The sequence below is a fragment of the Papilio machaon genome, chromosome Z (genome assembly GCF_912999745.1).
Source record: "Papilio machaon chromosome Z, ilPapMach1.1, whole genome shotgun sequence".
Taxonomy (NCBI): domain Eukaryota; kingdom Metazoa; phylum Arthropoda; class Insecta; order Lepidoptera; family Papilionidae; genus Papilio; species Papilio machaon.
Window position 1 is genome coordinate 7,604,816 of NC_060016.1, and position 12,996 is coordinate 7,617,811.

The following is a 12,996-nucleotide window of genomic DNA, read 5'->3' on the forward strand; positions in this document are numbered from 1 at the left end:
TATAGGTAATGATTAAATTAGACAATCATAGTCTTTTGACTAGAAATGAATCAAACAGATATCACTCAACTTTAAGATAAAATCTGGTGAGCAGCGGTAGATATGTTATATTATATTTAAACATAAAATAATTAATTGTTATTATTACTGACCTCGTATCAATAAATATTAAAATTCGAAGGTTATATATTTTTATAGAATAATAGAAAAAAAATTGGACGTAATTAGGCACTAAATATAAAGGAGAACATTTCGAAAATAATTTACACTCTACATGATTACCAAATTAATAGTCTAGAACGTGACCGTTCGCCTATAAGAAACATAACACATATTAATACCTATTTTTCACTTTCGTTTAACCACCTCCAATAATAACTAGAGCAACATGTCGCAAGGTCCAACTTGTATTAGCACCTAATATTGTCGGTCGGTCGGCGCAGCGCGGCGCCGACGTCGGTTGCGAGTTGTCAACCTCACGCTTGTGTCCACTATCACAAATCTAAGCTTCTCTACCGGTGCATAAATTAATTATTATCACGTATATATACGTATGTATACATATTTATATAATCATTATTTACAGAGGAGAAGACCCTCGCAGTTATTGTCGATGCGCCAGGGGCGGGCGAGGGGCTGGCGGTCAGGCGCGGGACGGGGGCGGCGGCTCGGCCAGAGACGATGTGGACGAGGAGGACGGGGAGGGGGCGGGCGGCGCGGGTGCCGGAGCTGCCATCGCCAACGAGCGCGAGTACTCCAGCAGCGCCACGTCCGTGGGATGTGCAGGAGGATACAGGCCTCGGTACAGTTCGGGCCTACCGTAAGGATGGGCGAGGCGAGCGGCGGCTGCCGCGGCTGCTGATTGATAGAACACCGAGGCCGAGGGCGGCGGCGCTGGAGTCTCCCCATCCTTACTCGCCATATCAGCGAGCGACCAAATTCTCGGCTTAGCTGAAGCTGAAGTGCTTCCGGGTGGAGCACGCGAAGGTAGATGTTGGTAAGCCGGATGTATGGGCCTCTCGTAGGGCTCCGGTGACTCAGGCCCACTATCAGCACGTGACTCTGACCATTCTGATTCTGTTCGCTGTCCTAACAAATCCAACCTCTGTTGCGGCCTTTCACCATCTTCGCTCGAACCGGTGCCGGAGTCTTTACCATCTAAAACAAAATTAAAGATAAGTAAGTACGAATCTAAAGAATTTACACTATTCATTACGTTAGTTATAATACGCACCGAGTGCATCTTTTCCGTCGTTGCTCTTGTGGTCATCATCGTCGTTGTTGTTGTCATCATCATCGACCCTGTTCCTGGGCTCCCAGGTCATTTTGTTTTCTTTCTTGAGGCGACGACGTGCGTTCGCAAACCACGTGGACACTTGTGTGAGCGTCATCTTTGTTATGATCGCCAGCATTATTTTCTCGCCCTTGGTCGGGTATGGATTCTTCTTGTGCTCATTCAACCAGGCTTTCAACGTACTTGTTGTTTCACGCGTTGCATTTTTTCTTCTCGCACCATTTAGATCCATTCCGTACCTGGTAAAGAAATAAATGATTAGAAACAATCAAATTCGTTTCACCTACTTTGTTAAGAGTTCATTGATAATGAAAACAACATGAATCGTATTGTAATATGCATGGATTTGTTTTATTACACGATTAAAATGTGCGTAACTTCGAATTGAAAATTTATGATGACGAATACATTTACGAAAAGTAAAATTGTCGGCACAATGACGCAAGTAAAGTTATACTGTTGTTATCCTTTAGCATTTGGAGATGGACACAACAAAGCGTGAAGTAAAGTGTGATTTGGGCGAGATTTCAGATAAACGTAATCGCGGCCGCCCCTTTCCCCGGCTTTCCGCCCCCCGCTCGTGTGATCGCTGGGCCAATGAAAACGGTAGCATAATAATTGAAATCGAGATAAACCATCCGTTGCTGCGCCGGCGTTAAGCTGTAGCTTATCTCAGACACAGCTATACGCATTTGTTGGCGGACCACGCACCGTTATTCCAATTGTCCTATCTTTATTACGATGCAGCCCCCGTATCGCAATTCTATTAAGCCAGATACGCGTTAGGGCGTTTGTATTATTGTAATTATTACTTCGCTTTTCAATTTAACAGATAAACAAACACCTTTGCTACCCAGCGTTTGTTTCGTTGCAGTATATATTCAGACCATCATTAGTTAGAAAATATCTTTTTAACATGTAATCTTAATCAGTTCTGAAGTGTGCTTTACTTATAATATTATCAAACTATATCCATAGATGTTACATAGTATCGCTATTTGTGTTAGAAGTTTTATTTAATAAATCTATAAATTATAATTGTAGTAAAATAAAAATAAAGAGATATTATTGAGAGAAGTTAATAAAATTTGCGCAACTGTATTGTCGTTTCAAATTTTAAAAAGTTCTCAGTAACAAGCAGCACTGCGAACACTGCCGACAACATATGCCGCCAGCGCAAAACTGTTACTAACTGCGAGGGTGGAAAATGGGGATGAGTAGTATAGGAAATTAATAAAACTGTCACTTAAATCGCAGAAGTGACGGCTCGCTCCCCTTACATCGCATCGAGTTATCCAATATTGTATCTTAGACACAAGACAACAAGGTCACATTTTACACTGACTCCTACATAGAATGAACTCGATCTCTATTGTTAAGTCCATTGTTGACTTAATTCTTCTCGCCCTCAATTGAATGATATTCTCGTAAATAAATATGAAATGAAATTTATTTTATTCCGAGCACGTTTGTAAGTGAATACGCCTAATCATTTCGTATAACATTTGTTTGCGATATCGTCCGGTATTAATTAAAGAAAAGTATTTCAATATGTTGGCTGTATATGACGACTTGTGCATGAAACGTTTAAATGCGACATAAATTTAATGACGTTCTCAGGCGAGTGAGCGTTGTGAATGAACTAACATCCATAGAATTCAAGTGACAATACGAAAGTAGAGCGACGTCGGGCTTAGGCGTATTCCGCAAACAAAAAAAGCTTCATTTATCCACGGCGTGCCACTTTCACGGCATCCGAGCTAGCGGGGATGGCTGCGCGAAGCGCATTTTTTTATTATTTTGCAAGCCGGGGCGCGCGCCCCCGGAGGCTGCGGCTACCCACCCCTTACCGACGCCTCCCCGCCTCGCCTTCAATTAAATCCCTATCTCGCCCGCCACCTCATGCTTCCTGCTTAAACTCATAAAAATGAGATAAACACAGAAATATTGCTCGTACCGCACAGTTTTTATTAAAGTTAACTATGCTGTTCCGCTTAATTGGGCCGGGATGTTTCGAATAATCATTTCGACAGGTCCTTGTAGTGGTTCAAAAGAATTGCAACACAGTTTTTCGTTTTTCGCTTTAACTTTGTCTTTTGTTCTTGTTATATGATACGTTATATAATATGTGCGTACGTGTTTCGGTTAATTTTAAATCTGAAGTTAAAGGATTAATTCAATTGAATCTTATTTTTCGAAACAAAAATACATGTACCTAGTATATAGGGTATTTTATTACATACAATGCAATTTTATACGTAAAATAATAGTTGTTTTTGTTAAAAGAGACAATATAAAAATGACAGAAGAAGTACCTAACAGTTGTATGATTTAAATTTAGACCCTTTTTAAAACAAAACAAAATGATGTATTAACAGTATGTCTCGATAATGATGAGGTGATGGTGGCGGTGATGCTAACTAATAGCGATAAGATTTGAAGGCCAGTGTTGATGTTTTTAAATCTTATAACGACATTTAAAATCAATGAACACTGGGCGTGTTACATAGCATACCGTTAAAAGCATAGGTAGGTGTTATAAAAACGATCAGAGTTAGCGGGCATGAATCGAGAGTCATAATAATGAAATAAAGGCAAAAGAATGAGCCGCAACGGTCAGGGCGTTTGTTGTTAATATCCCAGAACGAGCGGGACGATCCGTGCGCCGGCCTGAAAAATAAATCAAAAACCCCCAACGAGTCTCGTTTTATTTTTTATAATATCGCACGTTTTTTGTTTTCGATGATACTGCAAAAAGTGACTCGCTTTTGCTGGTACTTTAAAAAAAAGATCGTGCAACAGTTACCGATCACCGATTAAACGTAACATAATATTACATCTAAGTATAAACAATTTAGGTTTATTCACACGAAAACCCTACTGTGAGATTTAGTAACAGCAAAGGAAAGTTAGTATTACATTGGTATTTCTACTGTTCATGTTGTTGAAGATTCGCTGTCTCATTTTCCTTTTATCTGATAAATTCTTTTTTTAATATAACTAGTTAATTACTAATAGTTATTAAAATAATTATGTAATATGGAAATTATTCTGAAAGATTAACCAACCTGCTACATGGAGATAAGCAGAATCCCAAGAGCGTCTATTAATAAAGGGGCAGCGTTCATGCAAGTAACGTTTGCGAAACAATATAATTAAACACCCTATATGCATTACACGATGATGGGCTTAGACCTCCTCTGTGTAAGTAATACGGCCACGTGTCGGCAGTGGGAAGGTTAGAACGTCACGTTAGCTGTGTTTTATTGAAATACTAGCTGTCGCCCGCGACCCCGTCCGCTTGGAATTAAAAAAGCTTAATAATAACTTCTGCCAGACTACGTTCTATGTATAAGCCAAATTTCATCGAGATCCGTTCAGCCGTTCTGAAGATACCTTGTAACAAACATCCATACAACCAAACATTCGCATTTATAATATTAGTATTTTATTTTTCAAATAACGAAGAACATCGTCAATATACGAGTACAATTGATAGTTTCATAATTGTTGTAATGAAAAAATTGTTATAATTTTGTGAATTTAACTTAATATATATATGAAATTTGTGCAACTGTGATTGTTATTTAGTAAAGTTTAATACTAATATTGGATTTTAAAGATTGTCACACTAGATGTTAAATGAACACATTGCGTACGTAGTAAAGCAGTGTTCAGATACAATGTTCATAATTTAGCATAAAGGGAACAGAAATGAACACGTCCGTGAAACTGTATCCCTTTTAGTACAAGTGCCGATCGTTGACACAGCGTAGACAAGACGCAGCTAAACAGCCATTCACGTATCAGGTTACCCTAACATTTTGAAATCACCAATGACATCGACGGCACCCATACAAGAATAGACGGCGACACTGTGTGAGGTAATAGGTGAACAACTTTTCTTCACACTTCATCAGTTTTATTAAAGAGATGAACCTATGAAATAGAAAACGACACTTAATCTTTGGTGACAGTTTTGTGTAAAAATTATTCGAGGATTGTGTTCTATAATGTAAGTATCCCCTTTCTTACGAGCTAAACAGTGGAATGTATTCAAATGGTAAATTTTACATCGGAGGTATTAGGTTATAGCGTGAAGGAACTATAATTCGTTCACTAACAGTTGCTTAGCAAATATTTCATACCACATTCAAACTATTTAGTTATTAAGTGAAATTTTTCGTTGTATAGAAATATGTAGTTCGTTAACATAATGAAACATTGAAAAGCTTAACACATATAAAGGGTCTTGAATGGCATACAAACATCGCCTTTCATGCTACAAATAAATTACCGTGTTCGTTAAAAATGGTATCAGATTAAGCTAATTATTCGTGGTCGTAATATAGAAATGGGGGCACGCAAAGTCCAATCTCGGGTATGGGCGAAGTTTTAAAAGGTAGTATACATTTGGTGAATATTGGTGGGTAGATACGGTGGCCGGGGGCGCGGCACGCCAAAAACACATTACGAGCCGCCAACGCGCTATTACAGGCGACCGCACGCGTCCGCGTTAGCCCGCTATACGATACCCGCTCGTACATGCTATCCAACGACTAATTGCCCGGGCCCATGCATAAAAACCCCTAACAGAGACAACTGCGCCGAGGGAAGCCTACGTAATAGCCTAAAACGTAAACGATCCGACGCGACCTCTGTTATAATTGAGAGAGCGAGATATTTTCGACGATGCATAGTACATAAAAGTCGGTATCGTTAGGTAACGAGGTATAAAGGGCGTGTTATCTACGGCCCTGGGCGGCGCATGTCACGTGACAAACGAAGCGTAAACTCACCACCGCTGCCCTGTCAACGCCATCTTTGTTTTTGTTCAAGGGGTGGTTTAATAAAACTTTTTCTGTATCATATTAAACACATCATTTACTAGTGACACCTGCTACCAAAATTTCCACGACATGACAAATACATTATATGTTCATTTAAACATTTGCAGATTTAATCATGATGTAGTTAAAAAGGAAAAGTAAGTGCACTTTCGTCACTTAAACAATCGTCACTCAAAGAGAGACAATTTCCAAATACATTTTGTTTAATTTTATATTAGTCTCAACTATATATATAGAGAAAATTTTAGACAAGAATGTAGGACAATCAATAATTATTCCAGTAGGTTTTGTTTCGGGGAAAGTTTCGTTTGTAGTTGCAAGGACAGGATATGCACAAATAGTTCAATATATGGAAATAGATTGTGGAACATTACTTCTAACTTTAGAATCCACTACAGCGGTAACCTACTACGAGCCTTTATTTGTAGGAATGTCGTCACATTGTATTTTAAAAAAATCACGATATATCGCTTCGAGTCGTCCAGTTTACAGTTTACAGAGGACCAGGGGTCAACTTCACTGTTAATAACATTGTTATTTCAAACTTTAATTACGTCTCTGTCTACAGTCTGACTAAATTATCTCACCCGGTAGGCATAAGTGAACCTAAATTACAATAACTTATTAGGCCATTTCAATTTCAAAATACTTGAGAGGTGTCAAGAGACACCCGGATGGAACGAAGTTCCAATGAATTTTCGTTATATATTGTCACGTCGTGGTTACTATAGTAAAAAGTGTCGTGACAACTTTTCGTAAGAATTTTTTCCGTGTAGCCCCCTTTCACAACGCGCCATAAGGAACTTCGTTCCAAAAGTTCCACGAGCTCCTTGTAGTAATGTAATTTTCTGGTCCTATATGTCAATTTCCATCTCTTAAATATTTTGTGAAAATTCACCGCTATAGCAGCGCCTCTCTAATTCGGCCAGATAAATTTGTCGCACTATACTTATGTACTTGGAATATGACATCAATTATTATTGTTCAATTTATCTGTGGCAAATTATTTTTCTGTTTCACTTGCTGCCTGACCTCTTACTTGACGTCTCCGATAACGTTGGGTGGTATATTTGTATGTGTGCGTACAAGAATTTACATTAATTTAAACATAACAACGTCTTTGATTTGTTACCTGACAGTATTTACGAATGCGTTTAAACAGAGCAAGTATGTATTATATGTATTATCAGAAATGTTTTGTATTTGTTCATGAAAACTGATTGACTTTGTCCACGACAGTTGAAACTTTCCAATTAACAAAATTTTTATTGGAATTTTTTTATGAAACTACATTTTTAAATGTTGATAAATTCCTATCAACTTTGTATTCATTTAAAAATCAATATGAAGTCTCTTGTCTTTAAATCTAAGAAACACCTTTATACTTATTTTATGATTGACTTACTGAATAGTGGCTTATGATGAACAAAAACACTAAGTAAAAATACGTATAAAAAGTACAACATAAAAACCAATAGGATAAAACTTTAATTCTCAAAAAGGAACATTTTTACGTTTTACGGTTCATTTGTTTTACGTTATGAATTATTCCATAAAAAAATCTATGGGAAATATTCATAGATCAAGAATGCTGTTGCTGTACATACAGCAAGCCAGAATTATCTAAACCGATGATAATTTCAATCAATCAGGATTTAATAATTATTACGCGATAATGGTATTAATTTACGTGTGTTTTAACATTTTATTTTTAATTTTACTGTTCCTACATTTAACACTTCTTTGATAAATGCATTTACATTATGTTTGGCGTAGTTATAATAAAACTTTTTAGATAAGAGTATTTCATTACTGGCCGTCACAACAGGTTTATATTTTGTTAGATATAAATTGTTATTGATGTAAACGAGTTGAACATTTTATTACATTTCTTTAACAAGACTATATAGTTCAAGATACTTTTATTGTAATATAAGAATAAATTAATTTCTGAATGAAATTGGTTTTGAATTAATACGACTTTGTTTTTCTTATTGACATTACAATACGATAGCATATAAAATATTATAACAAGTTAATATTAGATTTATATAATACTGTATTTAAATATCATTTACATCGATCTAGGAGTTCATATTATTTGTATATTTTGATTATTATTGTGTATGAATTCTGCTACGCACAAATATTGTAAACAAAAATAAATAGCACAGAAAAATCTCAAGGAACACATTGCACCAATGAAAACGACTCTACGACTTGCGATACTCCGCGACATGACACGATCAATATGTAATACCCGACAAACCATCACTTCAACGAATTACATCACATTCTTTCTTCGCGATTGTTACTCACGTACTTCTCACGTATGTTTATCAACGAATCTCCACCAGACGTAACAGATACCCAGGTAATTTGAGTTGCGTTACTTTTCTGGGCGGGTCGGAATTGTGTAACATCTACTCGTTTACTCCTCTGTCTGGCTGTTGACTTTATAACTATATCCCAATGTGGCAGGTTAATATATTTTTTTATTAATGCTAACATAATTCGTCTTATGAAATGAATAAGTTGTATTTTTATTAATCTATATAAGGAAGTTAAACAGACGCAATTAAGTTGATGTTCTTTTAATATTTTTATAGCTGATATCTAGCTATGTACCATCTTGTAGCACAACCGACGTCTCCCAAGTGCTCGAATTTGTTAACGAGCCTCCGTAGCCTGATCGAGGTTTAACTCTCACAGGAAAGATTTCGACAAATGCTATTAAATTTCCGAAGAAAAGAGTAACATCTCATATAAGTCCTCTTAATAGATGTAACGCTTTTCATCGGATGTTTGGTTTATCATTCATCAGTCAACAGTTAAAGCGTAACAAGTTACTCATTTGTCGCTGCGTCGGGTGCGTTGGCGCCGACCAAGCGACGATACGTAGTCCCGGACCTCACAAGAAGTCTTATGTAGAGCGTATAAACTAGTGAAAACTAAGTGTCATCACCGGTTATCTCAAGGGTCAAGTCTCGATTTATTGCCTACATATTATTGATATCAATATGAACATTGAATTTTATGCGGTTGTGAAGCATTGTTTCGCAACTGTTATAACTGGGTTCAGATTGTGCAAGCGTTTGATATTTTAACATATGCTATTATATAGTTAGATGCGTAGAGAAAATTAGTTCGTGTCAGTTCACAGCACCCAAGTTAATTAATACGCAAGTGACGTAACATCAATAATTGGGACAAACGATATAAATTAATATTATTTTACTTATTACACTTTCATGATCGTTAAATAGTAGGTATAATTGAATAATGTAGGTACTGAATGATGGTATTCCAAGTCTATATGATCCAAATAATTTACTTTATACAGATTATGGGTTGCAGATAAATTAAGATAAATTTCTGCACTTGCAATTTATTAAAAGGAGATTTTTGAGCTATTATACATGGTATTAAATTATTCAAAGTTTCGTGAGACATTATCATTAACTAATATACCGGACATACGCACGTGAGTGTTTTAGCAGTTCCTATATTAGTTATTATACTTGGGTTCATCTTAAACCATCAAATACTGTTAACCAGGAGCTGCAGTAGTTCGGGTAGAATTTTATTGACTCGATGAAAAACAAAACAACAAACGTAATTATTTTATGTTCTCTTCTAATCCAATATCCATAGACTTAAATGATGTGTTGCTATATAAATTCGAAGCCTAGTCAATTGAAATTAAAAATCATCTTCCTCATAGAATCCTCTTAAACCAATTAATCTGTATATTATATCCGCGCGACGTAGATAGGTTACCAATTCCATTTAGACAGGATTTAGACGACGACAGGCAATATTAGCTGGTAACTGTTAAATTTGCCATTCAAAAATGAACAATTTATGAATACCGTCGTATAAGTTATCGAATCTCTCTTATTTAAATGTCTTAAGTAAATATAAATATTTCTTTTACTTCTTATCCAATGACTTTTTGGTAAAGTAAAAGATATTATAGCAAAGAGATAACATTTTATTTGTAGAATGGTGTAATGCAAGTTGACACCCGGATTCGGTTGCTAATCGGTTACTGGTACTTCTGAGATGACAAAAGTCCCTAATTATTCTAATTCAGTAGTTTGAGTTGAAAAAAAAAAAACAAACAAATATTGCATGTTTATGTAAATTAAGTATGTAACTTGCAGATATAATATCGAACCAGCCATTTGTTTCAATGATTAAGTACAAGTTGTATTGATAATTGTTTCCTTTGAATTAATTTACAACAACAAGATATCCTCATAATTATTGGAATCTTCTCATTGCTGTTAAGTCCTTCGAACCCAAGAAAACGTAAAATTACGCTGGTCCATTTCTGTAGATTTCCCCGGAATAGCAGTAATTTTGATCATTGTTTTAAAGTATTTTTAATATTAGAAATCAATATCATCCGCGACTTATCTTCTTTTAGACTACATATGTGCCAAATTTCATTGAAATCCGTAGAGCCGCTTCGGAGATACCTTGTAACAAACATCCATTCATCCATACATCTAAACCTTCGCATTTATAATATTAGTAAGATTGTCTAACAATGTAAACACATCCTTAATAATAATATTTTACTCAATTAAAATGTTAGTTTTAGAACAATCTTACTAATATTATAAATGCGAATGTTTTTGTTGGATGGATGGATGTTTGTTAGAAGGTATCTATAGAACTACATAGATCTCGCTGCAATTTGACATAGATGTAGTACATAGTCTAGAAGAACATATAGACTTTTTTCAAATCCCGCGCGGACAGAGTTGCTGGTGATAAATAGTTACATAATAAAACCTTTGCACAGTGACACAGACAGAAAGCGACATCGTTACTAACGTGCGTATAGTGACAATGAATGTAACATTAATATTCAATACGCTTAGATATACTTATAATGTTCAAGCTTTGTATTATTCTACGAAATCGCAAAGTAAGGAATTTAAACTTTAATCTAATTGTTATAAGGTTTCTAATGGAACATTAATGAATAATAAAGTTTTACATAGAATAATCCCAATAAAATATTATCGCAGTATTAATTAGGCCTAATTTGATAATTCAACACCTGCCACCTTATGGCTGTTTTATCTTTTTAACGTGCGCTTAAAAGTATTTCAAAAAGCTAAAGCACTTAAAGTTTGATAAGTTATACGAATAGAACAGCAATGGCATGTGTTAAGTCAGAATTATGTAACCTTATAACGATTTAATTCACTTATAAATTTGTATAATTAATGTTATTTAATATCAAAATTGAATGTTTCCTTGTCACATACATTTCTTGTTGCTTTTCATTCTAATTCAAAAATGAATATTTAAAGCAGACTGCTTATGATTTGTGGATTTTCCTGTCATTAATATTTTCTGCAATATTAATAAATGAATTTGAGGATAGCCTCAAATCAAATGTTTATCAAATCTCGTGCACCGACTCTACGTGAGTGGGTAAGGCCTGGGAGATAATGATGATAGTTACAAATCAATTAGTGGCCAGGCAGTACTATCAAAAATTAAAACTCTTATATTAAGTGTAAAGTTGAACATGACTCGTGGCGAGTGCACCTTGCCTCGTGGTAGTCGCTGACCGATAGGAAAAAGGAAAGAGGAAGCGACCAATGCGCCTAGAATGAAATTAGCCCGTCGGTCAATTACTCCGAACCAAGAGTGGCTTACTAATGGCACACGCGGCGTTGCCTGAATACGACACCGCTCATTTATATGCGAGCGCGCGTACTCTTTATTGTTTCATAGATTGGTAATACACGGGAGGACTGGCACTTTGTGCTGTAAATCGTTGTCTGTACACGTATCCTCGATTAACTGTGTGCTGTGGGTATAGGCGGAGTGGGCAGGGTGTCAGTACAAGCCGACTGCGCGAGTGTGACGAGTGACATCATGTCCGGACCGGCACGGCCACACAGAGCACGCGGGGTACGTGCTGGCAGGCCCTTATTGTGCTACCACGTTCCATCATATTCCAGATGACGCATCACTGAACAGTCCTATCGGCCAGTCTTACTACAGGCATTTTCCACGAAACTCACGTAACATACAACTGTTTACGGATATCTTATACATTTATAGATACAGACTTGACTCGAGTTGTATAAATAGTAACAACGAGAGTATATCTTTTTCAAGTAACGTTTATCCTCTTTTCTATTAAGAAGCTAAGGTCTTGTAACCTAAACTTATATTAATATTTTTGTAACAACTTGTTATTCAATCTTAGATTTCAACTTGTGACGAAAGCGCTTCTTTTTATATCGTTGAGTACATATACTGGTGTGAATAAGGTTGTTCAATAAAATGTAACAAATATAGTTATGTCATAAAAAGTTTTCCTATACTTATTACAGTTTGAGCAAGCTTAAGCATTTATAGAATAAAAGTAATAAGAACTAAGTAACGTTGTCTTAAGTGTTAACCTAAAAACGTTTAACCTTTAAGACCTACTTACTATTTGGTAAGCTTCAGATATATTATTTGTATGTAACTTGATGCCTAAAAGTATATTCATAAATAGGTAAAATTTAAGCCATAAAAATAATTGAAATTAACGTAAGTATTGTTTATCTTTTGTGGTATTATTTAAATGTCTGATTGTTGTCATCATTTTAGCGAATCATTTCACATAATAGTGCGAATTGGCAATAAAACAAAATGCATCTTTTTAACATTGCCATAAATGAGAAACGATTGGATAATTAACTATTTGGTCAAACAAATACCGACGGGCGCCATCTTATTGGGAAGTTATAACCATTAAGAGGATACAATTGCAATTTCTTCCTGTCGTAAATAAACTTCGGCAGGCATGAGTAATCGTTACTTTGTGTGCAC

General features: G+C 35.9%; 1 protein-coding gene across 1 annotated transcript in view; it reads right to left on the reverse strand.

Moving 5' to 3' along the window:
* Positions 1-223: 223 nt before the first annotated feature.
* LOC106717088 (homeobox protein caupolican) overlaps positions 224-12,996 on the reverse strand; it is a 47,902-nt gene continuing 35,129 nt past the window's right edge. Inside the window, exons 4-5 of the mRNA XM_014510799.2 lie at positions 1,235-1,533; positions 224-1,158 (exon numbers count right to left, since the gene is read on the reverse strand). Coding sequence (XP_014366285.2) covers positions 644-1,158; positions 1,235-1,533 — 814 coding nt within the window. The 3' untranslated portion in view covers positions 224-643. The remainder of the gene's footprint in view (positions 1,159-1,234; positions 1,534-12,996) is intronic.